The sequence below is a fragment of the Sphaeramia orbicularis genome, chromosome 6 (genome assembly GCF_902148855.1).
Source record: "Sphaeramia orbicularis chromosome 6, fSphaOr1.1, whole genome shotgun sequence".
Taxonomy (NCBI): domain Eukaryota; kingdom Metazoa; phylum Chordata; class Actinopteri; order Kurtiformes; family Apogonidae; genus Sphaeramia; species Sphaeramia orbicularis.
The window spans coordinates 2064847-2090845 of NC_043962.1; the positions used below are offsets into that span (position 1 = coordinate 2064847).

Genomic DNA, 25999 nt, shown 5'->3' on the forward strand with positions numbered 1-25999 from the left:
TACAGGACTGACACTTGATCAGCTTGATTTGCCTTTTTAGCAGTTGTTTACTCACACACACACACACACACTCATGCACAACAGCTGATTTGCAACATTATCTAAAAAAAAATGCCATGAATACAGAAAATAATTTGGCAAAAATCTTCCTTTTTCAAAATATTTTACTCCAAAATACTGAATATGTCAACTAATGTAATATTTAACTTTAATATTTTAACTGGCTGATAATATCTGCTATTAAATCCAAATTTAAACCTAATGCATTAAGAGAAAAACACCATATAAATCTAATCCATTATTATTATTATTATTATTTTTGTCGTTATTGTTGTTGTTGTTATAATACACACACAACATATACACACTCATGCACAGCAGCTGATTTGCAACATTATCTAAAAAAAAAATGACATGAATACAGAAAATAATTCAGTAAAAAACTTCTTTTTCCAAAATATTTTACTGCAAAATATTGAATATGTCAACTAATGTAATTTTTAACTTTAATATTTTAACTGGCTGATAATATCTGCTATTAAATCTAAATTTAAACCATATACGTTAAGACAAAAGCACTATTTAAATGTAATCCATTATATCATTCTAATACTCACTGGGACGACAGTAGCCATGGAGGAGTGTTGACGCTCTGTGGTGCAGATGAAACTACCAGAATGAGATGTTCTGCGTTTCTTATTAACGCCGACATGACTGGGACAGACCGACAGCCAATCAGAGTGAAGAAAACACAATAGCTCCGCCCCTGTCTATTTCCCAATGCTGAGGTCACTGTCACATCCTGTGTGAGTGGTTTCAGGTTACACACCAACCTGAGGTCTATAGGACTGCTTTGTCCTGCATGGTATATTTAGAAGCAGCTGTAATTTAAGGGTGGGGTGGGGGGGGGTGGAGCGTCACACAGTGTACAGCACAGGTGTCAAACATGCGGCCCGGGGGTCAAATCCAGCCCACCAAAGGGTCCAGTCCGGCCCCTGGGATGAAGTTGTGAAATGCAAAAATTACACTGTGGATACGAACCCTTTCCTGCTTGAATTATGAGACCCTCAATCAAGGTATTTTTCCTGCATTTTTATTCCTCTATAGGCAGGAAAAAAACAGGCCTGAAGAAAATCTTCTTATGAACCCATTTTCATGGAGTTACAAAAATGTCCGCTCAGCTGGACACCATGCGTTTAATTATTGGAGCAAGAAACATGTATTTACTGATATTGTGTGAAAACTACAAAAAAAACAACATTTTAATGCTTATTTTAGGTCATCCATTTCTCAGACAGGGGTAGTTGTTTGTTTACCTGCTTTACTAGTTTGTCTGATAAATGAATTATCTACAATAATTACATGTGGAAGACAGTATGAACCTTTAGCAGACATTTTTAATGGTGCTAATCTAAAGTTTTCTCACATTTTAACACTCTAATACCAGTCATTACTCACTTCATGGAGATATAATGCAAAAAAAAAACAAAACTTTTGTTTAAAAAAAACCTGTTAATTACAGACTAATAACAATAAAAACAATTGATTTCCACTTCAACATGTTACTCTAGATCAGGTTTATCTAGAACAGCACAGTTACAGTACTGGTGTGAATGTCAGTGTTTGTGATGGTGCATAAGTGTCCACTGTGTCAGCTGATGTGGAACGAAAACAAAAAACCCATGAAAATACAAGAGAACAGCTGGAGAATAGACGAACACTGGAGTGAGCACTGTGCATGAAAGGGTTAATTAATAGTGTAAAAATCATTTTAATTCAGGTTCCACATAACAGAGACTCAGATCAATTAGATCTCAACTGGGTCAGACCAGAAAAATACTCACTATATAAAAAAAACAAAAAAAAAACGGTATTATTCTGGCAGCTGGGGCGCCAAAAAAAATACTGTTAAATAACCATCTCATAAAAATACAGTAATTTTCCATAATTAAAATATAGTTTTTTGCCCTAACTTTACATGAGATTTTGCATATATATATATATGTATTTTTTTTTACTTTTTAATGTTTCTGATACAATAACCCTTAACTTTAATTTGAGCTTTTATGAACATCTACATGATCAGTGAATTAAATATTGGAAAATACCTGATTTTCACTGGAAAAATGCAAAATACAGAGGATTATTATTAACAGATAGTGTTAAATCACTTAGAAAATGTTAAATATGGAGATAAAAGCCATTTGGGAACTGCCACAAAAGTAGCACTGGGTTTTTAAGGGTTAGAATATGTACCTTTAGGTTGGGGGGGGGTCAAACTCATTTTAGTTTAGGGGCCACATTCAGCCCACACTGTAACAAAAAAAAACAAAAAAAACAAAAAAAAGGAAAAAAAAAAAAACGGTATAATTCCGGCAGCTGGGGTGCCAAAAAAATACTGTAAAATAACAGAAAATAACCATCTCATAAAAATACGGTAATTCTCTATAACTAAAATACAGTTTTTTGCCCTAACTTACATGAGATTTTCCTTTTTTTTTAAAAAAAACTTTTTAATGTTTAACAAAGAATATTTACATGTATTAAAACAATCACATTCCCTATCTATATATATATATATATATATATATATATATATATATATATATATATATATATATATACACACACACACACAACACACCCACACACACACCACACATACATACATAATTTTCAGTGAGACTCAGCTGTCCAATCCACTGATAAAAACTGTATTTGGACAGTTTATCAGTGCTTATACATGTTATACATTCACAAAAATACATTTATTCAACATTTTTGTTGTGAAACCTCCTGTAATTACACCAGATATTTGTCAATTAACAAACAAGTCTGGTTCAACTGACAGAACAATACTTCTGTTATGGTTAATTGTCTGTAATTTTTATCTTGTTTTATTTATTTATTTATTTTTTACAGTATTAAACTTTAAATTAACAGTTTAATCTCATAAATAGAAAAGAAATATTTGTGAAATTACGATACATTTGCAAATGTACTTTAACTGTATTTTTCTGTGAAAAAAGAAAAAAATTTCTTTTAAAAAATTTCAGTTTTTTGGTTATTCACAGTTGCAGCTTTTTCATTTGACATGTAAAATCACAGTCTGTTTTTGTCATTTCATTGACATTTTCCTGTATCTTAAAAATACAGGAAAAATCTGTGAAAACAGTGAAAATTCTGTTAAATTACAGATTTTTTTTTACAGTGCTGTCATAATAACCTATAAATAATGACAGTTCCAGATTTTATTTTTGTTTTAGTGTAAAGAAGTCAAATTACATGAAGATGTTTACATTGAGAAGCTATCCTGATAACAACATGAACAAATATGAACAACATGAAATGTCTTGAGAAAAGTAAATGCAATTTTACCTATACTCTACCTGTTTCTAAATGTTTTGTGTATTTGTGATAGTAATGTCAGTTGTAACGCACACGTGTAAATAATAAACTGATAAACTGAGGCCGAATATTGTTTAAACTGCACTTGTTTTTCTTAAGACATTTCAAGTTGTTCATATTATTCAGATTTTTAAGGAAACGTTGTAGATGTAAACATTATCATCATGTAATTGGACTTTTTCACTGGTATTGTTTTTACTGGTTCGGCCCAGTTCAGATCATACTGGGCTGAATGTGGAACTGAACTAAAGTGAGTTTGACACCCTTGTTGTACAGTGACGTGCATGAAGTGATGTGTCATGTGATGCACATCAGTGATCAGTGCAATATGAGACGCATCAGTGATGGGAAGAGGTCCGACAAAAGATCATTAAACACAATCAGTTTGTAAAGACACGACACTGGAGACAAAAGCAGCGTCCGAACCCAGAGTCAGCTCATTATTCTTTTACAGCAGACGTAGGATGTGGTCCATATGCCAGTGTCTGCAGGGATACCATCATATTATGTCAACACGTATTTACATCAGCTTGAAGAGGTAAAAGTATCAGCTACACTATGTGGACAAAAGTATGTGGACGCGTTGAATTCAGGTGTTTCTTTTTTAACAAAACAATAATGACTAATGTCAGAACCAAGGTTATTATCGTTAATGAAAACTAACGAAATAACAAAAACTAAAATTGAAAAAACATTTTTGTTAACTGAAATAAATAAAACTATAATAAAAGAAAAAAAAAAAAAAAGATAACTAACTGAAACTGTATTGTATTGTAAACTGACTAAAATATATAAAAATTATGGATAAAATTCCCTTTGTTTTCGTCTTTCTCAATGTCGGATTGATATGAAAGCAATTTATTTATCTTGTTCTGGATACCGACCTCCTCTCTGCTCCTCTTTCTCCCTGACCTTTTCTCTCCTAATTCTCTCTTCTATTTACGCCCCAGTGAATACATGTTACTGACCTGACTTCTTCCCTGGAGTCTCTTCCTCTGTGCTTTATCGCCTCACAGGTTTTCCCTGGATCCTCACGGTTTCCCTGGATCCTCACAGGTTTTCCCTGGATCATCTCTGACCTGCTGCTGTGCTCCTGCCTCTCTCCTCCTTCATCGTCATCACTCTCTTCTCCATATAGTTCTGATCGTGTTTCTTCTACAGTTCCACAGATGTTCTGGTTCAGTTTTCTGTGCATCAGCTGCATCCATGTGTCTCCCCCTACCTCCCCCCTCTCCCCCAGTCTCTCTCTATCTCTATCGCCTCTCTTTTCTCCTCCTTTCCTCTCTGTCTTTAACCCTCTCTCTCCCCTGTCACTCGTCCATCCTCCTCAGGGTTCTGCTGTTAAAGGTCCTTTTCCTTCCTCTGTCTCCACTCACCAGTGTTTACTGCTGGAGGATTCTGTTGGTTTCTGTAACTCAGCTTCAGTCTGGTTTGGACCAACTCTATATGTAAAGTGTCATGAGAGAATTTTTGTTAGGATTTGGCGCTATAGAAATAAAATTTGATTGATGATTTGATTGATTGATTTCGCTCTAGCAATTTTCTGTGCTGTCACCATTCGACACTTTTTGCTCCGTCACTTGTGTTCACTTGTGGTTTCCAGTCGTCTTCTGGTCCCCACTCTACCTGGAAACATGGAGACTAAAGCAGCAGAGTCCTGTCTGGGATTGATTTGAATAGGAGCACAGAGAAGAAGAGAAAAGATATAAAAAAAACTAAAAAAAACTAAAACTAAGCATTTACAAACTAACAAAAACTAGCAAAGCTGCTCTAAAAATGAATTAAACTAACTGAATTAGAGATAAAATAAAAAAAAAGGCAAAACTAAATAAAACTAAACTAGAATGAAAAATCCAAAACTATTAGAACCTTGGTCATAATAGTTTTATATTATGGGATAAATATTATTGCATTGCTCAGTTTTGTTACCCCGCCCCCTGAAGAGGAGGCACGGGGTATTGTTTTGGTTCGATTTGTTTCTTTGTTAACACTTTAGCAGTCAAACTATTGGTTGAATTCAGACCAAATTGGGTTTATAGATTGCCAGTGACCCAAAATAGATGTGATTTCATTTTAGAGAATGTAGGTTACAGTACAAATTTTTTAGATAGAACATTTAAAATCAGAGTCATGGATAAAAACAAAAACAAAAAACAATATCAATGTTGAGAGAAATTCAGTCCAAACCATCTCTGGGGCATTTTGGAAACAAGATAATAATTTAAACCAAACTAACCAGTGCAATGATGTCTATCCCATAATATAAAACTATATTCTGACATTAGTCCTTATTGTTTTGTATTCCAGACCCCTGTTAGAAAAGAAACACCGGAATTCAACATGTCCACATACTTTTGTCCATATAGTGTAGCTGATACTATCAGTTTATCATTTACACGTGCGTTACAATCGCACAAAACATTTAGTAACAGGCAGAATATTGGTCAAATTACATTTACTTTTCTTCAGACATTTCCATTTGTTCATTTGTTCAGGTTATTCACATTTATTATAAAAGTATAGTTTGGTAATGTAAACATTTTCATGTAATTTAACTTTTCTACACCAAAAAAACAGAGAGAAAATTTGATCTGGTCATTATTTATAGGTTGTTATAATATATTTACTGGTTCTGACCCACTTCAAATCTAATTGGACTGTATGTGTCTGTATGTGGAACCTGAAATAAAATGATTTTGACACCACTGATTACTTGATTAATTAATGAAAATGTTTACATCTACAAACTGTACTTGAACATAACATGAACAAATAAGAACAACCAAAAAATCTGTTAGTAAAATAAGTGCAATGTTAACAATATTAGGCCTCAGTTTATCATTTATACACGTGAATCACAACTTACAGATCACAGTGGATCTACAAATGCACAAAACATTAAATAACAGGGAGAGTATTATTAAAATTCCACATACTTCTTCAGACATTTCAGATATTCACATTTTTTTGTAAAAGGCTAGTCTGTAACTGTGAACGTTTTTGTTTAATTTTACTCTTTTACACTAAAACAAAGACAAATTTAGTTGTCATTATTTATAGGTATTACGGTAGTATTTTACTGCTCTGATCCACTTTAGACTGAAATGAACTACAAATGATTTGAACATCCTTGATTGTTAATATTTCAGTGTAATTTTTGAATTTCACAAATCCATCCGGTGGGCCAGACTGGACCCTTTGGGGGTCAGATTTGGCCCCGGGCCACATGTTTGACACCTGTGCTCCAGGTCCTCCTCGGGGACTCCAGGTCTTCCTCCAGCCTGTCCTCATTTCTTCTCCTGTATTCACCGTCTCATTAGATCCTAAAATAAGGCTGAAGATGAGGCTGACCTACCTGGTGGGATGCTGTGCTCAGTCTCTGCAGACTGTGGCGCCAAAGCTGCAGCAGAGGGCGCTGTTCAGACTCATCAGATGTTGGTCTTACAGCTGCCACATCACCAGTGAGAAGGCCTCAGTAAGTTCAGGTCGGATGGGACAGGGGAGGAGATTTAAACAGTCTGCTTTCAGACAGGAGGCAGGCTCGTTGGTCTAGGGGTATGATTCTGCTTAGGGTGCGAGAGGTCCCGGGTTCAAATCCCGGACGAGCCCCGTTTTGATCAACCAAATAGAGTCAGGAAGACCTGACAAATAACCACCTGTAACAGATAAGGTGTTCTGAACTAGACCAGGCAAGGCAGGGTCATTTCTACAGCACATTTCATGTACAAGACAATTCAAAGTGCTTTACGTAAAACATTAAAAGCATTACAGCCGAGAAGAAATAGAAGTATAGGCATGAGAAAAAATAAACATAAAACTCGAAGCTTAACAGAAACAGTGCAGATCTGAACTGATGAATCTAAACTCTATTCAAATGCAGCTGAGAACAGGAGGGTCTGGAACCTGGATTTAAATAAACTGAGTGTTCCAGCTGATCGGAGGTTTTCTGGGCGTTTGTTCCAGACGTGTGGAGCATAGAAGCTGAGCGCAGTTTGAGTTTTGGAAGACTTGTTTGCATTGTCATATGTTACGCTGGTTTGGCGGGAAGTTTTGTAAATGTAGCTGATAGTTTCAAACAGAAATCATGGCAAACAACCTTGTTCTGTCAGAAACACAACGGGTGTTTTTCCAAGGCCTCAGGCGGTCAGGCTGTCACATACAGTCATAAGTCACTTTTCCATTGACCCTCAAATTGTGCAAATATAACTTATGCATAAAAATTTGCCCAATGGAAAAACAACAATTTCGCCAAAACTCTTGTTTTCGATGTAAAGTTTTTTGACTGGCAAGAGGTGGTTTTTCAGGCGTACCAAAATTGGTATGTCATGACAAACTGCAATGGAAAGACCTTTTTACGCAACTAAAATCACATGAACAAAAAAAGAAAAAACAAAACAGATGTTGATGGATGTTGCAACAAGAGAAGAAGAAGAGTTTTAAAACAAACATGGTATGTGTGGACACACGAGGACACCCAACCATTTTTGAATAAATACAGGATAGAGGGGTAACGAGCGTTCTAAATCCAAAACAGCATTTATGTTTATGGAATGACCTCTTGCGACATCTCACAATAATAAATAAACAAATCATCGTATTTGTGATTTAATGAAAAAAAACAACATGATGCACTGTAACGAACTGGTTTTTTTTTCTACATTTAGTAAATATCAGTAAAGTTTTGCACATGTGTCCAATGGAAAAGTGACAATAGTGTAAAGTGGAGAGTTATATGTTATGAAAATTCACCTCAATCACAAATTCAGCAGAAACTTTTACAGAAAACCCAGTCAAGTCTGTAATGGGACAAGAAGCAGAGGCTGAAAGCTGTGGGAGGGCGGGCCAGGGGGTGGGGCTTATCCTGATATATGTGGAACCACGATTCTGAGGAGTCCAATCAAAAGCTGAGAGGTCTGACTGACCGGAGTTTCAGAGATAATGCAGAGGATGAGGCTGAGCGCTGAGGACGTGTGCAGAATGTGATCCATGCAGCAGAGGGCGCTGTTCAGCCTCATGTGAGGACGGTCTGACAGCCGCCACATCAGCAGAGGAAGTTCTGGAGGTGCAGGTCTGGATGGGACAGGGAGGGGATTTAAACCATCTGTTTACCGCCACAGTCAGGCTCGTTGGTCTAGGGGTATGATTCTCGCTTAGGGTGCGAGAGGTCCCGGGTTCAAATCCCGGACGAGCCCAGTTTTAAACCACACTTGGTTCATTAAACTTGATAAAATTCAACATTCTCGTATAACTTGAAAACCACTGCCTGTGTCAGATAAGATGGTCTGACATAATTGTCTCTCTGCTGACAGGTGTTCTGTCCGTCATTACCTGAGATCTGTTTGGACCTAACACTCACTGGTTGGTTTTCAGTCAGTGCACTTTAGTTTAGTCATTTAAAGCAGCGTCTGACTCTGATCCCAGATGTTTGTTCAAATGTGTCCAACCCCTGTCACATCCTAACTATCTCTACTCCATTGGTCTGTCTGTGCTTACATGTCTGAGTCACTTCCCTCACAGTGAAAACTTCGTAGATGACTCCATTTTAAACACAGTCCACTTGTTTACAGAACAAACCCAAATGTCACTTGGGCCTTTTCGGAAATTTTGTTGCAATGTGCATTGTGGGAATGGGAATTCCACAACAGCAGCAACGTGATGTCATGAATGTGTACAAATAACACCCACACCACGTCAAATACCATGTGATTAGTGGGGAGGGTTAGGGTTAGAGTTAGGGTTAGGGTTAACATGCAATCAAATGGCGTTGAATAACACATGAAAGGATGAAACTGTGCACGTAGAACACACACCAAATGCCATCAGAACTGCTATGACACACAACGTGATTTCATGAGTTCAGTCTAACAGCAGTTTGTGCGTCTGCTGGTGGGTGTTGAACCCAAATGTGTCCTTTACCTCCATCCACCGACTGGACTGGAAAACAACGCTGGTGGACTGGAGAAGTTTACGCTGGAGCGATCTGGATCGTTTTGTTGCAGAATCCGTAAGAAACCACCACAATGCAATGCACGACAAGATTTCCAAAAAGGCCCATGTGACGTTTCGTATGTAATTTTTTTTCATTAACAAAGATTCTATTACTTTGGTTAAAAAAAACAGTGAAAACAGTGAAAAAATGGCCCAACTTTTCTTAAAATAGAGTTTGAAAACCAAACCAAACCCCATAAACTCTTGGAAATAGAAATCTGAAAAATTAACTGGAGTCCTAACTGGTAACTCCCTTTCCTGCTGACAGTTAGACGGACAGGTGGACACAGATGTGTGGACTGTCTTATATAATGTTCATATCTCTCCAGGGCCTGTTTTCGATGTTGTGACTCACCGCCTCTGCAAATATGAAGCTAAAATCAGACTTCTGTGTGAATATTTTCTGCACACAGTTGCTGTTTCCTTTTCTCACCCTGCTGCCTCAGGATCATCAGCCACCACATGAGCTGCAAAAATAGACGAGTTCAAGGGGTTTCTCAGTGAATGAGAGGTGGAAATAAAAACTGGAAGAAATGATGTGTGGTTGGTTTCATCAGGTGCTTCAACACCTCCATGCATCTGTCTGACTGCCACCTTCAGTCCATTAACGGCATCTTCAGTCCTCGTCTGCCCCCTGCTGTTTGGAGATGGTTGAAACAACACAGGTTAGGTTAGGTTTAGGGTTAGGTTTAGGTTAGGTTTTACAGCTATATTACAAAACCTCCAGCCAAACCAGCATAACACTTGGAAATGGGTTAGGGTTAGAAACACACAACTGAGAACATCTCTTCACTGCTTTCACAGCAATTGGAGAAGTATTTTTTATCTGTTACAGGTGATTATTTCTCAGGTTTTTCATATTTGCACATATTTCACATGTGCAGGTTGAGTTGGATGATCAAAACAGGGCTCGTCCGGGATTTGAACCCGGGACCTCTCGCACCCTAAGCGAGAATCATACCCCTAGACCAACGAGCCTGCCTGCTGACTGAAACCAGACTGTTTAAATCTCCTCCCCTGTCCCATCCAGACCTGTACTTACTGAGAACTTCACACTGGTGATGTGGCAGCGGTCAGACCAACATCCCATGAAGCTAAAGAGCGCCCTCTGCTGCAGGTTTGACACCACAGCCTGCAGAAACTGAGCACAGCATCCTGGCAAATAGGTCAGCCTCATCTCCAGCAATATTATTTTGCATCATTATTCCCTCCGCCAGGAGGTATTGTGATCACTTTGCTTTGTGTATTTGTTTGTTTGCATGTTTGTTTGTTTGTTAGCAACTTTACAGGAATACTCTTCCACCCATCTTTCCCAAATCTTCCCCACAGATAGGCCTAGGCCCTGGGACCAACCCAGTCCATTTTGGTCCCAGTAGGCCAAAGTTCAAGGTCACAGCAAGGTCACAACTTCTACAGTTGTCCATCTGTCATCATTGAGACATTTTAGAAAATGCCTAAAAAATTCAAAATGACTCCGATTAGCCTCCAGTTGGATCCACCTGTAGCTTAGAACAATGTCTTGTATCTGGTACAAAACTGTCCACACCCACTGTGGAATGTGGACTCTGTGGACATTTACATTTAACACTGAAAATCCCATTTACCACACATTTAAAATTAGAACTCAACAAATATTGATTGGAATTGAATATAATTGGACAGACACATGACTGGGACCAAGCTTCAACTTTTACTCCTGTATGGAACAACCTGGAAATGGTTTAATTTTTTTTTTTAAATAGTCGATCTACACATGGACACCATTCAGGGTGTTTGGTGGAGGTTTACGTTCTCTGAACACTTGTTAAAAATGCAGAAATTTTTCATAAGAAACTTCCGATTGCTCATGGTTGTTCATGTCATTTATTTTTTTATAGGAGGGTTTGTAGATGTAAACATTTTCATAAAATAATTTTAGTTTTTTCACTCCAAAACATTGAGAAAAGATTTGAGTTGATATTATAATAGGTTTTAATGTTATTATTTCACTGTCTGAGCCACTTTTTTACTTGTTATTTTTATTTAACCGTTATTTATCCAAGACAAATCCCATCTCTATAATCCAACAGAGACTAAAAAAACCCAAGAAACTAACACAAACATTAGAGTTTATATTGAGCTTTATGAGTCCAGACTGAGATGGTTGAGTCATGGAAGGACTCATCAGACGAACAGCTCAGGGTGGACGTTTGGAGAAAGTATGAGAGGACAAACTGAGATGGTTGGCACATGTGCAGAGGAGGAGGGATGGAGAATAAACTGGTAGAAGGATGATGAAGATGGAGCCACCAGAGGAAGACCAAAGAGGAGATTTATGGATGTGGTGAAGGAGAACATGGAGGTTTAAGATGAAGAAGACAGAGTCAGATGGAAACAGACGTCCTGATGTGGACGCACATAAAGACAGACGCATGAAGGTGTAGTCTTAGTAGTAATAATAGTAATAGTAGTGTTCGATGTAATATTTTAGGAATCCAGCTCCAATTTTCCACGTACCTTTTGAAATGTAAGTTCTGTTTTTGGATAAATGGCTCTTCTGTCCAATCCAATCCAACTTTATTTGTACAGCACTTTAAAACAACTGCAGTGGACCAAAGTGCTGTACAGAAGAATAATGAAAACCAAAACAGAAGAATAAAATACAGAATAGATTTAAAGACATAGAAACTGTACAAAAAAGAAAAAAGTGCTATCCAGAAGATGAATGAATGAATGAATGATTGAATGAAGGAAATCTTTATTTTGAACATGTAGACAGTGAAATAAAAACAAAAATCAAGCAGCAAAATATAAGTACTAGTACATGAATGACTGATAAGCAAACAAACCACACACACACACACACACACACACACACACAAAAAAAATAATAAGAAGAAGATAATAAAACAAATGAAATGGAATTATCCATGCTCGAAAAGGAGTAGGAAGAAGTAAAAACTTATGTACTCCTACCCCCAATTTCTATTCCTTATGATCACTATATAGCATTTATTATTTTGTATGAATATAATAATAATAATATAATAATAATAATAATATATAATAATATAACAATATCACACATCCTTTTTACTACACTAATATGATAATACCCATTAATTAAAACCAAAATAGAAGAATAAAATACAAGCATAGATTTAAAGACATAGAAACTGTACAAAAAAGAAAAAAAGTGCTATTCAGAAGAATAAATAAAACCCAAATAAAAGAATAAAATACAAGCACAGATTAAAAAGCCATACAATTAAAAACAATAAAATAAATCAATAAAATAGATAAATAAGAACTATAAACCACTACCAAATAAAAACAATAGAATAAAGATAGTTCCTTCAAACATCTCACATGGTTTCAAAAGCCAAGGAGAAAAGATGGGTTTGAAGAAGGGATTTAAAACAGACAGAGGAGCACTGTCTAATATGCAGAGGCAGATGGTTCCGATGTTTCAGAATGATCTTCTGTCAGTGAATTAATGAATATATATGTGTGGCACAAAAATCTAAGTAGTTGGAACACATTCTTCTTATCATTTTTTTTCATAAATATATCTATACATGCAAGGACCACAATTTAATTGAAGTTTGGGGGTTAAAAATAAGGGCTCGTCCGGGATTTGAACCCGGGACCTCTCGCACCCAAAGCGAGAATCATACCCCTAGACCAACGAGCCAGCTGTTCAAGATGAAACAGTTGATGAAAGGACGGATAAAGCTCACGGGAGTTATTTTATTGTATTATTTATATATTTATAAGATAATAATAAGGATATAAAATCCCATATATACGCACATATGTTGCGTATCTATCGGTCTAAATGCACCTAGTCTCCTGACTAATGTGACTTTTTAGCGCATTTTACATTTTTACATTTCTTGAAGGACTGAACATACTTTAAAATACTGTGTTTATGCTTTTTTCAGGTAAACAAATCAGAATCATGTCGTCATTAATTGGTCACCTTTGATTGGTTGGTTGACCGGAAACGCATGACTGTCTGTGCACGCGGGACTGTTTAGGTTACATTTAACCCATTCCTTATTTACAGCTCGCATGCTAAAGTTAGCATTAAGCTAGTTTAACAACGTACTGTTTCCTGTTAACTTCTATGTTTGGTATTTTATTCACCTAAATGTCGACCGAAGCGAAGCGACTCAAGGTACCGTAACGACAAAGCTAATATACGGGAGTTATTTACGAGAAAAGTGTGTTAGTTTGTGCTTCAAATTAGCCCCTAGCTAACTAGCAGTAGATGCTAGCAGTATGGAAATAAGTTTACCCTCATAGTCAAAGCTAACACTTTCAATATTTATGTCTGTGCTGTATACGATGATAAAATGAACCTGCCAACTAGCTTTTAGTCCATTAAGAAGCCCAGTGATATCCTGAACCTAAAACAACTGCTTAAGACTTGTGACATGTGTTAACTCACGTGGTTACCTGCATTGACAAGACACTTCTCATATGTTTTTTTATTAACTAGTGATCATTGGAGCACAACAACAATACCTAACACTTAAATCACTGATTCACTTTACATCACTGCTACACTTTATATCACTGTTTCACTTTATAATACTGCCCTGAAATGTGTAAATAAAACCAGAAGTCTTTATTTACAGTACTGTACAGGAAGCTCTTTTAGAGGTAGTTCTTTGGTTCTTTAGCAAGTGTCTTTTAGAGTGTATATACACTAACCTTAATGTCAACCAGGCTACTGACCCACTGTTGTGCTGTGTTTTGGTCTGTCTGTTTTTTGTCTTCTTGTGCTGTATGCAAAGCTGCTGAATACTTGAATTTCCCTCAGGATTAATAAAGTATCTATCTATCTATCTATCTATCTATCTATCTATCTATCTATCTAATGATTAACCCTTCAAGTCCTACTGATGACCAAAAGCATCTACTGATCTAAAATGTTAAGTAACGTCTGAACAAACTAAGCCTATCAATACATGTCAGTCGATAAGTTTGGGAAAATGGAGTTTCTCATCTTTTTGTGGTAATCAGATAGGACCCATTTGGACGTTCAGAGGATCACAAAAGCTGTCATCGTCTGTAACATTGATTCATTAGTGTCAGATCAAGTGAAAGTGAACATCAGTGTCAAAAATTAAAGTTTCTCCTATCATTTCTCAATTTTTTTTTAGCTTAAGAACTATATGGAACTGTTTACAAAATTTCAGTATCACTTGTAGAAAAAAAGATGTAAAGATTTAATCAGTATAAAATTAAACCTAAAAAGGACTAAAATATGTAAATGCAATTATTACATTTAATAATACTGTTTTTTCTTGCTTGTATCAGTGATATTTTAAGTCTGTGAATCTGTTAAACTAATTATTCAACAGTACAAGAATATAGAAATATACAGTCCAGTCCAATTATTAGTCCAGTATTCTCTGCTATATCTGTATTTATCACTTCAGTTGTAATATGTCCGTTCAGTAAAAGTTTATGATCATTTGTAGTGTTTTAGTTCCAGTCAGTCTTTTATTGTGATACTGAACAAAGGTCCAAACTGCTGTCCCCGTGTCACAACAGATTTGTGTTCATCAAAACCGATCATTTAAACATTTTTAACCAATATTGGTCACAGTTGTAGTTTAACATCAGAGCTAAAGCCCTATGTTTAATTTAGGATCCATTTATGATGAGAACAGCATGTTTTGGACATTTGTGTGAAGTCAATAAAATAATGTTCATTTTGAGTCCCTGTATCACGCAGCAGGAATTTTTAGTATTTTTACTCCCAAATTGTATTTCTGTAAATTGTAATATGTGTCATGTGAAAGAACTTACTGAGACTTATTCATACATGTATTAAACATGGAGATCAGTTATTTAGTTTAAACACATATATTGAACATGAAATGTGTCCCTGTGTCACTGCTTGATCTGGCCCACTAGTAAAACCCATGTAGTTAATGACAAATGACAGTTGTTGTAGATGCTTGTTTTACTTTGAGTTAATGATATATTATGTATTGATATAATCATGTTTGTATTCACTCTGAGGTTTTATGAACATCAACATAATGATTAACTTAAATATTTGAAATAACATTATTTTTACTTAAAAATGGAAAATGCAGGATAATCTTCTAATAATTGGTGATGAATCACTTTGGAAATGTTAAATGTAGAAAAAAAATCCATTCAGAAGTCGACACTAAAATAGTTCTGGGTCTTTAAGGGTTAATCAGAGGTGCCTCATTATTGTCTTGTCATGTTCATGTGTTTCTGACAGGTCGATGATGGCTTGGAGCTTAGTCCTTTGCAGAACTTTCTAAACTGGTGCAACACAGTTGGTCTGGTCCTCAGTGATAAAGTATGATGTATTTTGTGCCATTTTTGTCCATTTTCCAGTTATTTAAGATTGTACAAGCTGTGCTAAAAGCCACTGTCTCTGGCAGGTGTATGTGAGTAGAGATGGGACTGTGGCTGAGTATGGGATGTTGGCGAAAGAAGACATAGAGGAGGGGAGGTTTTATTCACTATCCCCAGATCAGCTCTTCTGCACCAGGGAACAACTCAGATCTCTGCCCTTCTGGAGCGAGGTAATCAGATGTAGATGTTAAAATGGACATCATCAGAAACTGGCATTCTGTTGTTTGACATGGATATTAGGTCAGTTCACCTATTGAGTTAAACCCCACCTCCTCCATTTATATGAAATTTGGTATATAGTTAAGTCACAGCCAGAAAAGCAAAAATTTCAAATTTTAACTTTATCGGACCATCGGTTTTCGAGATATGGCGATTTCATTTTTTCTTTTTTGCGAAAAAAAATTAATTATTGTCCCAGAGAGCATGAAAATGTGATCTTTTTCCCCATTTATTCAAAAAGGCTTTATACCAGTCATTATGAGAGCAACATCCAGTCTTATTTTCACCAAAGATCTGAAAACCTAATTGATTAGATAATTTAACCTGAAAATGGTAAACCCCTTCTGAATTTGGATTTATTTTTAACGTTTACAACCATCAGAAAGAATTTGAAGAGTCCAGTTTGACCAAAATCAGCCTCGATGTGGAAGAATATTTGCCACTTAGACAATTGTACATTTTTTCTATTTCATGTTGAGGGAAAAGGCAACAAATATCAGGCTGAAAAGTTGAATTTATGGTCAAACAGGACAAATTTGACCCAAAGAGTATGTAAGGATTCACCAAAAGTGAGCATCAATCTAACTACAAAAAAACCTGAATCAGTCAAAACAGATGCTTGGAGTCAAACTGATGGTCTGTTCTCAGGACCAGCTCTGTCCTGTTTTTGTTTCACAGAGAAAAGAACCCTGCAGAGTTCATCAGGCTGGGTTCCTCTGCTGCTGACTCTACTGTACGAGTACACGTCCACTCAGTCCCACTGGAAGCCTTATCTGTCTCTGTGGACAGACTTCAGGAAACTGGACCACCCCATGTTCTGGTAAAGCACAAGTCCTCAGTCAGTATCTGCATCACATTCAGTGTCACTTGGACTTGATTGGACAAAAGGGAAAAATGGTTTTACCAATGTTTAATTAATGTCGTGGTATTAATATACACCATATGGACAAAAATACTGGGACACAATTCAGGTTTCTTTTCTAACGGGGGTCTGGGATATAAAACAATAATAACTAATGTCATTGGTTAGTTGGGTTAAATTATTATCTTTGCTTCCAAATGCCTTAGAGACAATTTTTACTCAGTTTCTCTCAACATTGATTTATTATTTTTAAATTTATGACTATGATTTAAATGTTCTGCCTCTAAATTTCTAAAATATTTTTCATTCTCTGGATGGAAAGGTCATTTCAAGCACCAGTGTGCACAGACAACTTTGAAGCAGATGTGTGTATCAGTGGTGGGGGTTAAACTCTGGAATTCTCTTTATAATGAGCTGAAGGACTGTAAAAACATATTCCAACTGAAAAAAGTGTATAAATGCAGAACAATGAGATTATAAGAACAGTTAGAAGTTTTACATTTTGCTTTGTATTTGTACTGTATCTTGTGACATATTTATTTGCTTATTTTGGTGGTATAATGTTTTTGCATCATTTCATCAGGTATATATTTACCTGTTTTGTACTTTCTGGATATGTAGTTTTGCACTTGGTTTTGTGTTCCTTTTGTATTATCTTTAGATGTATTTAGTTTGGTTCGTCTGACTTTATACAGTATGATTTTAAGCTAGTTGTGTATGGCTAACCATTACGTTTTATTTAGAAGGGGGCAGGAAATGTAAGATTTTCTTCATTCTGCTCCTTTTTAAGCATGGGTGTGGACATGTTCATTTACTGGATGATTATTGAATGTTTGCTGATGAAATGCACAACCCTGAACGAAATAAATGAAATGAAATAATTTTCTACTACAACTAACCATCTACTTTCTTGATGTTTCTAAACTATATGGACATAAATATTGGGACACTCATGTCTACAGCTGTAAGATGTCCTGTTCCTGAGGATTTGAGATAAAAGCATCAATATTTCCTTAAAGTTTAATGGTAGATTTTTCTTCCTCAGTGAGATGTGAAGAAAGTAGATGGTTAGATGTGGAAGAAAATTATTATTAACAGTCAGAGCAGGAAAAATATTTTGGAAATTTAGAGGAAGAACATTTAAAATCATAGTCATGGATTAAAAAATATCAGTGCTGACAGAAATTAAGTCAAAACCATCTCTGATGCATTTTAGAAACAAAGATAACAATTTAAACCAGGTGTGTCAAACTCATTTTAGTTCAGTTCCACATTCAGCTAAATTTGATCTGCAGTGGTCCAAAACAGTACAATAATAACAATATATAAATAATGTCAACTCCAAACTTTCCGTCTATGTTTTAGAGCAAAAAAAGTAAATTTACGTTATGAAAAGGTTTACATCTACAAACTATCCTTTCAAAAGATGTGAATAACATGAACAAACTGAAAAAATAAGTGTAATTTTAACAATATTCTGCCTCAGTTTATCATTTACACATGTACATTAGAACTTACAGATCACAGTGGATCTACAAACACACAAAACATTTAGAAACAGGCAGAATTATTAAAATTGTATTGTTCTCTTAATACATTTCAGGTTGTTCATCTTTGTTCAGGTTATTCACTTTTTTTGTGAAATTATACTTTGTTTTAGCATAAATACATGAAAATATTTACATTTACAAAGAGAAAAATTTGGAGTTGTCATTATTTCTGTGTATTTTACTGGTCCTGCCCACTTCAGATTGAATTGGTCTGAATGTGGAACCTGAACTAAATTTTGATTGATAATTTCTTATTGTAATTTTTGCATTTAACAAATTCATCCCAAGGGCCGAACTGGACCCTTTGGTGGCTGGATTTGGCCCCTGTGCCGCATGTTTGACACCTGTGATTTAACCCAAACTAACCAATGCACTGATATTTATCCCATAATATAAAACTATATTCTGACATCAGTCGTTATATTTTGTATCCCAGACCCCTGTTAGAGAAGAAACACCTGAATTCAACGTGTCCACATACTTTGTCCACATAGTGTATTTGTCTACCCTTGTGATGCATTCAGGTCCAAAGAGGAAAGAGACAGACTGTTGAGGGGAACTGGAATCCCAGAGGCGGTCGACAGAGATCTGACTAACATCCAGAGAGAATACACAGACGTGGTTCTTCCGTTCATCACCAAACATCCTGATCTGTGGAACCCACAGGTCCACACGCTGGAGCGGTACACACAGCTGGTGGCCTTCGTGATGGCGTACAGGTCAGGACGACGCTCATGTGTTTTTAAGTCAGCTCTGTCTTTTCCTTCATTCTTTCTGTTTTTATTTTATGGGGTAAGGAAGCTGTGAAAATATTCATGTGCATAAGACAGATGTATGTGCATATTAGCCTGGAGTTGTGCAAAAAATAAATATTTGTGAATTCTTGAATGAGTTCAGTCATACATAAAATTAGGGCTGCATGATTTTGGCCAAAAATAAAATCCTGATTTTTTTTTTTCCTCTAAAAACATGATTTCTTATTTCAATTCAAGCTGGTGATGACGTTTAAGCCAGCATGTCGTTTTCATGTGCAGCCCACAATGCAACACACTGTTTTTGTTTGTTTTATTTTGTTTATTTATTTCGAATATTACAATAAAATCAACCAACAAAAGAATTATATAAAAAAGAAAGTAAACCATTCGAAAAAAGGAGCGGGATGAAGTTTGACTTTTAATCTCCCACCCCCTTACTCCCTTACCATTACCCCAACTCATTCAAGAGTTTACAAATCTTCATTTTTTTCACATCTATAGACTAATATAACACATTTTCATCTTATCCACATCAATATTTTGACACCAGCCTAACCCCATTATTTCCTTGTTCTGCAGTTTCCAAGAGCCACTGGAAGGGATGATGATGATGAAGAGGAGGAGGAGGAGACCCCGAACCTCCAATGATGGTTCCCATGGCTGACATGCTCAACCACATATCAAATCATAACGCTAACCTGGAGTTCACCCCGGTAGGAAAACACCCCACACACCATCACCAACAGCTTCAACACACAAACACATGAAAGATCAGCTTTACTTCAGTGAAAACTAGTCGGTAGGTGGCGTGTGAAACCAGAACGTATTGAAAACACTGATCACATGCACGGTGCAGAAATAAAACACCATCGAGTCATTTCAGTTCAAACATGGACTTCTATTTAGTAACCTGAGCTAATTAGCATGCTAGCATGCATGCTACAGACCACTAATTCAGTACATGCTAATGCTAATATCAGCTAATGCAGGTACGTTAGTCCAGTTTTATTCTTCAGAGCCTCACAGTGTAACTCCTTAAACACAACTACAGCTGAGCTGCATGTGAGGGAGAAAAATAAGTCATTCAGTCAATAAACTTTGTCATATGTGCTGCTGTTTGTTCCATTATACACCTCCTACCCATTACTGGACTGAACTACCACCACTACTGTAGGTTTGATTCATATGTTTTTATATTCAATCCAATTCACTTTATTTATACATTTAAACATTTCCAAAGTTTTGCACATCATAAAAACATTAAAACAATTAAAGGAAATACTAAAAACAATAAATAAGTACATAAAAGTACACTAATGCTCTAAACAGAACAATCCAATCCAATAGTTCAGTCATAAAATGTCCACATTTGGACTCTTCACTGGCTTCAGTTTCTTCAGTTTGCAGCTGTGTTACATCTGACACAGGACGTTTGTTTATTTTATTTTATTGTTCTGTTTCTCTCTCAGGACAGTTTGAAGATGGTTTGTGTGCGTCCCATTCATAAAGGTGAAGAAGTGTTTAACACCTACGGGCAGATGGCCAACTGGCAGCTGCTGCACATGTACGGGTTCACCGAGCCGTATCCTAGCAACAGTAACGACACCGCCGACATCCCGCCTCCAACCTCTACAAAGCTTTACAGAGTGAGTAGATTAAGTAATTAAGTACAGACTGTCATTAGAATTAACACCAGGTAACAGTCACATACTACTGCTGCAAATACAACTATTACTACTACTGTTACTACAAAAACTACTACTGCTACTATACTACTATTATTACTACTACTACTACTACAAAAACTACTATTATTACTACTACTACTACTACTACAAAAACTATTATTACTACTACTACAAAAACTACTATTATTACTACTACTACTACAAAACTATATATTACAACTACTACTACCACTACTACTACTAGTACTACCACTACAAAACTACTACTACTACTACTACTACTACTACAAACACTCCTCCTATCTTCTACCTTCATGTCCTCCTCCCCTCCTCCTCCATCTTCTATTCATGTCTCTCCTCCTCCTCTCATCTTCTACCTTCATGTCTCCTCCTCCTCCATCTTCTATCATGTTTCTCCTCCATCTTCTATCCTTCTTCCTTCTTTCTACTTCATGTCCTCCTCCTCCATCTTCTACCTTCATGTTCCTCTCCTCCATATTCTACCTTCATGTCCTCTCCTCCTCCATCTTCTACCTTCATGTCCTCCTCCATCTTCTACCTTCATGTCCTCCTCCTACCTGTCCCTCTGCTGTGTCCTTCCTAATCCTGTCCATCCTCCCAAACTTCTCATCGTCTTATTAACATTAGTATTAATCTTCCACCTCTCTGTTCTCAGTTTCTCATCTTCTTCTTCTCCATCAGGTGTTGAGTGTGGTTTCCATTGGCCACAGGTGGAGGAGAAGGTGGAGATGCTGGGTCAGATAATGCAGGACAAAGGGGTGTTTGTGTTTGGGAAACAGGGCTGCCTCACAGACACAGACCTCCACACAGCTCTGAAGGTGGGTTCTGTGGACACACACTGAAGAACAAACTACACAAACGCATCTGCTCAGAGGTCTGAGACGGAAAGTCATCCAATGTTATTTGGAGTTTCAGTTTGGATTTAAAAAAAAGAAAAACATACTCGTATATTTGGTTCAGTGTTTTCTGCTTTTGAAAAACTTGAAAAGGAGGACTTAGGCCATGATTTTAAGAAGGTGATGAAATGACTTCTTGGCTTTTAGAGACAAATACAAAGTCTAGTTAAAGATGTAAAGCAGGGTGTCAAACATACGACCCACCGGCTTAGACCGGCCCACCAAAGGGTCCAGTCCCACCTGTGGGCTGAGTTTATGAAACGCAAAAATTACACTGAAGATATTAACAATCAAGTTATCATTTTAGTTCAGGGGTCACATACCAAATGACAAATATGATCTGAAGTGGGTCAGATCTGTAAAATAATAACAGAATAACCTAGAAATAATGACAACTCCAAACTTAGCTGTTTGTTTGAACGGAAAAAAGTAAAACAAAATTTAACATTTATGTATGTATGTGAACTTACAAAAATGTATAAACTCCCTTCAAATATATGTACACACACACACATATATTTGGTGTTATATTATATATATATATATATATATATATATATATATATATATATATATATATATATATATATAATATATGTATATGTATGTATGTAATTCTAGTATGTCTGGCTGTATACAAACTGAATGAAGGTCCAGTTCTTGGGGTGGGGGGGTAGTTAGATTGGAACTTGATACAACAGTTTCATGTTCGAGTTGTATGTTTCTTATACATTTGAAAATTGAAAATAAAAAGTAAAAATATTTACATTTACAAACTATCCTGTCAAAATAAGTGTAATTGTACGAATATTCTGTCTGTTATTAAATGTTTTGTGTGTTTGTAGACCCACTGTGGTCTGTATGTTGTAATGAACATGTATGTAAATGATAAACTGAGGTAGAATTTGGTCAAAACGACACATTTTTCTTAAGATATTTCAGGTTCATGTTATTTACATTATTTAAAGGATAGTTTATAGACAAAAACATTGTCCTCTGTGTAATTTTTTCACTCTAAAAGTGACATTTGTAGTTGGCATTATTTTTAGGAATCATGTTCTTAGTGGCTTAAATCCACTCCTCGAGCTGTGGGAACATTTCCCTATGGGAAAGATATTAAAGATATCCTGAATTATTATCCCTTCACAAATTTATGCCAAAATACTTTTCCCTAATGGGAATAAAATGCAGTAGATTTTAATATTATATTCAATAAATTGTTTCATATATAATTGTAACTGTTGCAGTCACAGTTGTACATGTGTTATATTCTGTAGATCGTCTCTATTCAAAGTGAAAAACACTGACCACGCCCAGTGTCACCTGACGTGTAAGGCTACTTCCTGTCCCTCCCCCTAGCAACTGCTTAGCAACGTCAATTAAATCAGTCCCTCCTGACTTTAAAAAAGGGAATTTTAAAGAAAACACACATTTAATGTTGTGATGGGCCAGTTAAAAACAGCCCAACTTCTCGGAACCCCACACACACACACGCACACACACACACGCACACACACACTTTCCAGTTTTCCAGTGCAGATTTCCCTGGTTTCGGATCATCTTCAGCTGACGGTGGCTCATCCTGACCCTCTGCTGTGTGTTTTCAGGTGCTGTCCATGTCACAGGACGAGTTCTCAGAGTTCAAAGAAAACGAAGGATGGGAGGAAGAGGAGGACGATGAAGACGCACGGATCTGCCAGGCCTTCTCCAACGAGGGGCTTCCTGAACTGAAGGCGCCATGGAAACGGCTGCTCCACGAAGCCGCCCGGCTGACCCTGAGGTCATATACGGACGGAGGCGGGGGGACGAGGACGGAGGGAAAGACCGAGGACGGAGACCGCAGGCTGATGGAGGACGGAGACCGCAGGCTGATGGAGGACGGAGCGGCTGTGGCGAAACTGAGTACGAGACAACGGAACGCTCTGCAGGTACGACACGGACAGAAGGACATCCTGTACAGACTGATGGAGCTAACCACTGTATGAGGAGGACACAAGGAGACAAGGACACAGGACACAAGGACAGAGGGACAGAAGGACACAACAGAAGGACACAAGGACAGAGGACACAAGGACAGGAGAAGGACACAGGACAGGAACAGGACACAGGACAGAAGGACACGGACAAGGACACAAGGACAGAAGGACACAGGACAGAAGGACACAAGGACAGAAGGACACAGGACAGAAGGAGACAGGACACAAGGACAGGAGGACACAAGGACACAGGACAGAAGGACACAAGGACAGAAGGACACAGGACAGAAGGACACAAGGACACAGGACAGAAGGACACAGGACAGAAGGACACAAGGACACAGGACAAGGACACAGGACAGAAGGACACAAGGACACAAGGACAGAAGGACACAAGGACAGAAGGACACAGGACACATGGACATCCTGTACAGACTAATGGAGCTCACCACTGTATGAGGACACAGGACAGAAGGACGTTCAAACCTCTGACAAATACTCCAGTGTCCCTGAAACTCTGATCATTAAATGGCTTCTTTTCCTCCAGAGGCTGATTTTCATGTTTTCAGTTCCGTGTGTTTGTTTAAAATAATCGGCTGTAATCGTCTGATCAGTGACACAAGTGTTAACCCTTTAGATGCCAGTTTTTTTAAAAAATCATTTTGATATCCAGATCTCAAAAAGCTGTATCTTGGAAGTGTTTAGAGATAAAGTCAAACTGTAAATGAGAAAAATATAAAGTTTATCATGGGAATAAATGTATTCATCTAATTTGCATATTGTGATGTCACAGGGTGGCAGCCCTATTGGATTGTAACTTCTAGTAAAATTGAACTATCAACATATTTACATGGAAGTTTTCTTTGTTTTTTTTGGTCATCTTCTCCTTAAAATAAATGAACATAAACATTAGTATAAAGAACTATAAAAAAAAATGCAACAAAAAAACATAAACTGTCCTTTTTTCTGCATAAATCTCTTAAACCACTTTAACTACCAACTAAACCAAGTTTTGAAAAGAGTCGAAGTGGTTTAAGACATTCATGCGGAAAATGAGAAACAAATATTGAATTATAGCAGTTTTCGTACATTTTTGCATCAAGGATTAAATAAAATATGTAAATGAAACTTTGCAGAAATTCATGCTTTAAATTGTAACAGATAATGACCAAATCAAACAAAAAATAGAATGGTCTGAGGGGTCACGAAGGGTTAAAAGCGTAAATTTCTTTGTTTCGCTTTAGCTACTTATTCTGTTTTTGTTAATTAGACAATTGTATCTATTCTGTACTGATTACTTGTCAATATTGGATTTACATTAAGGATTGTCTTTTGGGTAGGATGGGTAAAAAGAAAAATGAAAGAATGGAAGTCCTTTTTATCTTCCAATTACTTCCAATAAAGAAAGTTAAAAAAAAAAGCTTAAAATGATACAAGATTGTAGAACTGTGGCAATAATTTGGACTCCAACACGGATACAATGCAGTTTGAATGCTTTATTTCCTGTATGTATGCATACTGCAATTAAGTAGCAAGAACTAAAGGCAAACTAGAAAGAACTACAAAATACAACACATGGACCAATACATTTACAAAACATTCAAAATGTTACAAAATGGGCTGTATTGGTCCTTCTATTGTTCTTCAATTTGGATCTTTGTACAAATCGTCAAGATACGATGTCGCCATTCTCACTTTTTGCACAATTTTACAAGTGTCAGGGAGAGACTTTCAGGATCAACCTTGACGAAAACCGGTCTCCACCAACACACCAGGTCCGGCCCCCCGCCCCACCTGGGAGACCGGACCACGAATCCACGACTTCCTGTCCCACTGGGGGACAAAAAGGAATTAAATGAAAAATAGCAGGCAGCTTTTTTTTTTTTTTCTTTTTTTTTTAACTTCAATCAACTACCATTCAGCCTCTGAAAGCAAACAAACAAAAAAAAAAAAGATCTTTGTGGGAGGGAAGCAAACCAAGGACTTTGGTAGTGAGTGAAAATATGCTGCTGTCTTTACATGTCAGGATACATTTGAGTCGACATGTGCAATGCTCTCTACTCTCCTGTTCTCCTTTTTCCATATTTACATCAAGCATCAAAAGTATATTAAACAACATGTCCAAAAATCCACTTTTCTCTCAATCAGCCCCCCCAAAAAAGGGAAAAAAAAAAAACAAAAGTCCAACTCTCTTCGGATTGGTGAGCAGTAGTCCAATCGTCCACAACTCAAAAGACTGTGGTTGC

At 36.8% G+C, this 25999-nt stretch overlaps 1 protein-coding gene and 4 non-coding genes across 5 annotated transcripts; 3 read left to right on the top strand and 2 right to left on the bottom strand.

Annotated features, from left to right (window-relative positions):
- The first annotated feature begins 6946 nt into the window (after positions 1 to 6946).
- Positions 6947 to 7017, top strand: trnap-agg (transfer RNA proline (anticodon AGG)). The gene has a single exon. It is a non-coding gene; the product is annotated as a tRNA-Pro (tRNA).
- Positions 7018 to 8528: 1511 nt separating this feature from the next.
- Positions 8529 to 8600, top strand: trnap-agg (transfer RNA proline (anticodon AGG)). The gene has a single exon. It is a non-coding gene; the product is annotated as a tRNA-Pro (tRNA).
- Positions 8601 to 10302: 1702 nt separating this feature from the next.
- On the bottom strand, positions 10303 to 10374 carry trnap-agg (transfer RNA proline (anticodon AGG)). Its single transcript has one exon. It is a non-coding gene; the product is annotated as a tRNA-Pro (tRNA).
- Positions 10375 to 12997: 2623 nt separating this feature from the next.
- On the bottom strand, positions 12998 to 13069 carry trnap-ugg (transfer RNA proline (anticodon UGG)). Its single transcript has one exon. It is a non-coding gene; the product is annotated as a tRNA-Pro (tRNA).
- A 331-nt stretch (positions 13070 to 13400) lies between these two features.
- LOC115420982 (N-lysine methyltransferase setd6-like) lies at positions 13401 to 24212 on the top strand. Its single transcript, XM_030136632.1, is given in 13 exon segments — positions 13401 to 13555; positions 15647 to 15727; positions 15813 to 15873; positions 15876 to 15956; positions 16684 to 16825; positions 18942 to 19136; positions 19752 to 19770; positions 19773 to 19800; positions 19803 to 19885; positions 20642 to 20831; positions 21563 to 21699; positions 23385 to 23754; positions 23956 to 24212. Coding segments are annotated over 13 exon segments (1671 nt in total). The 5' UTR covers positions 13401 to 13528.
- Positions 24213 to 25999: the final 1787 nt, after the last annotated feature.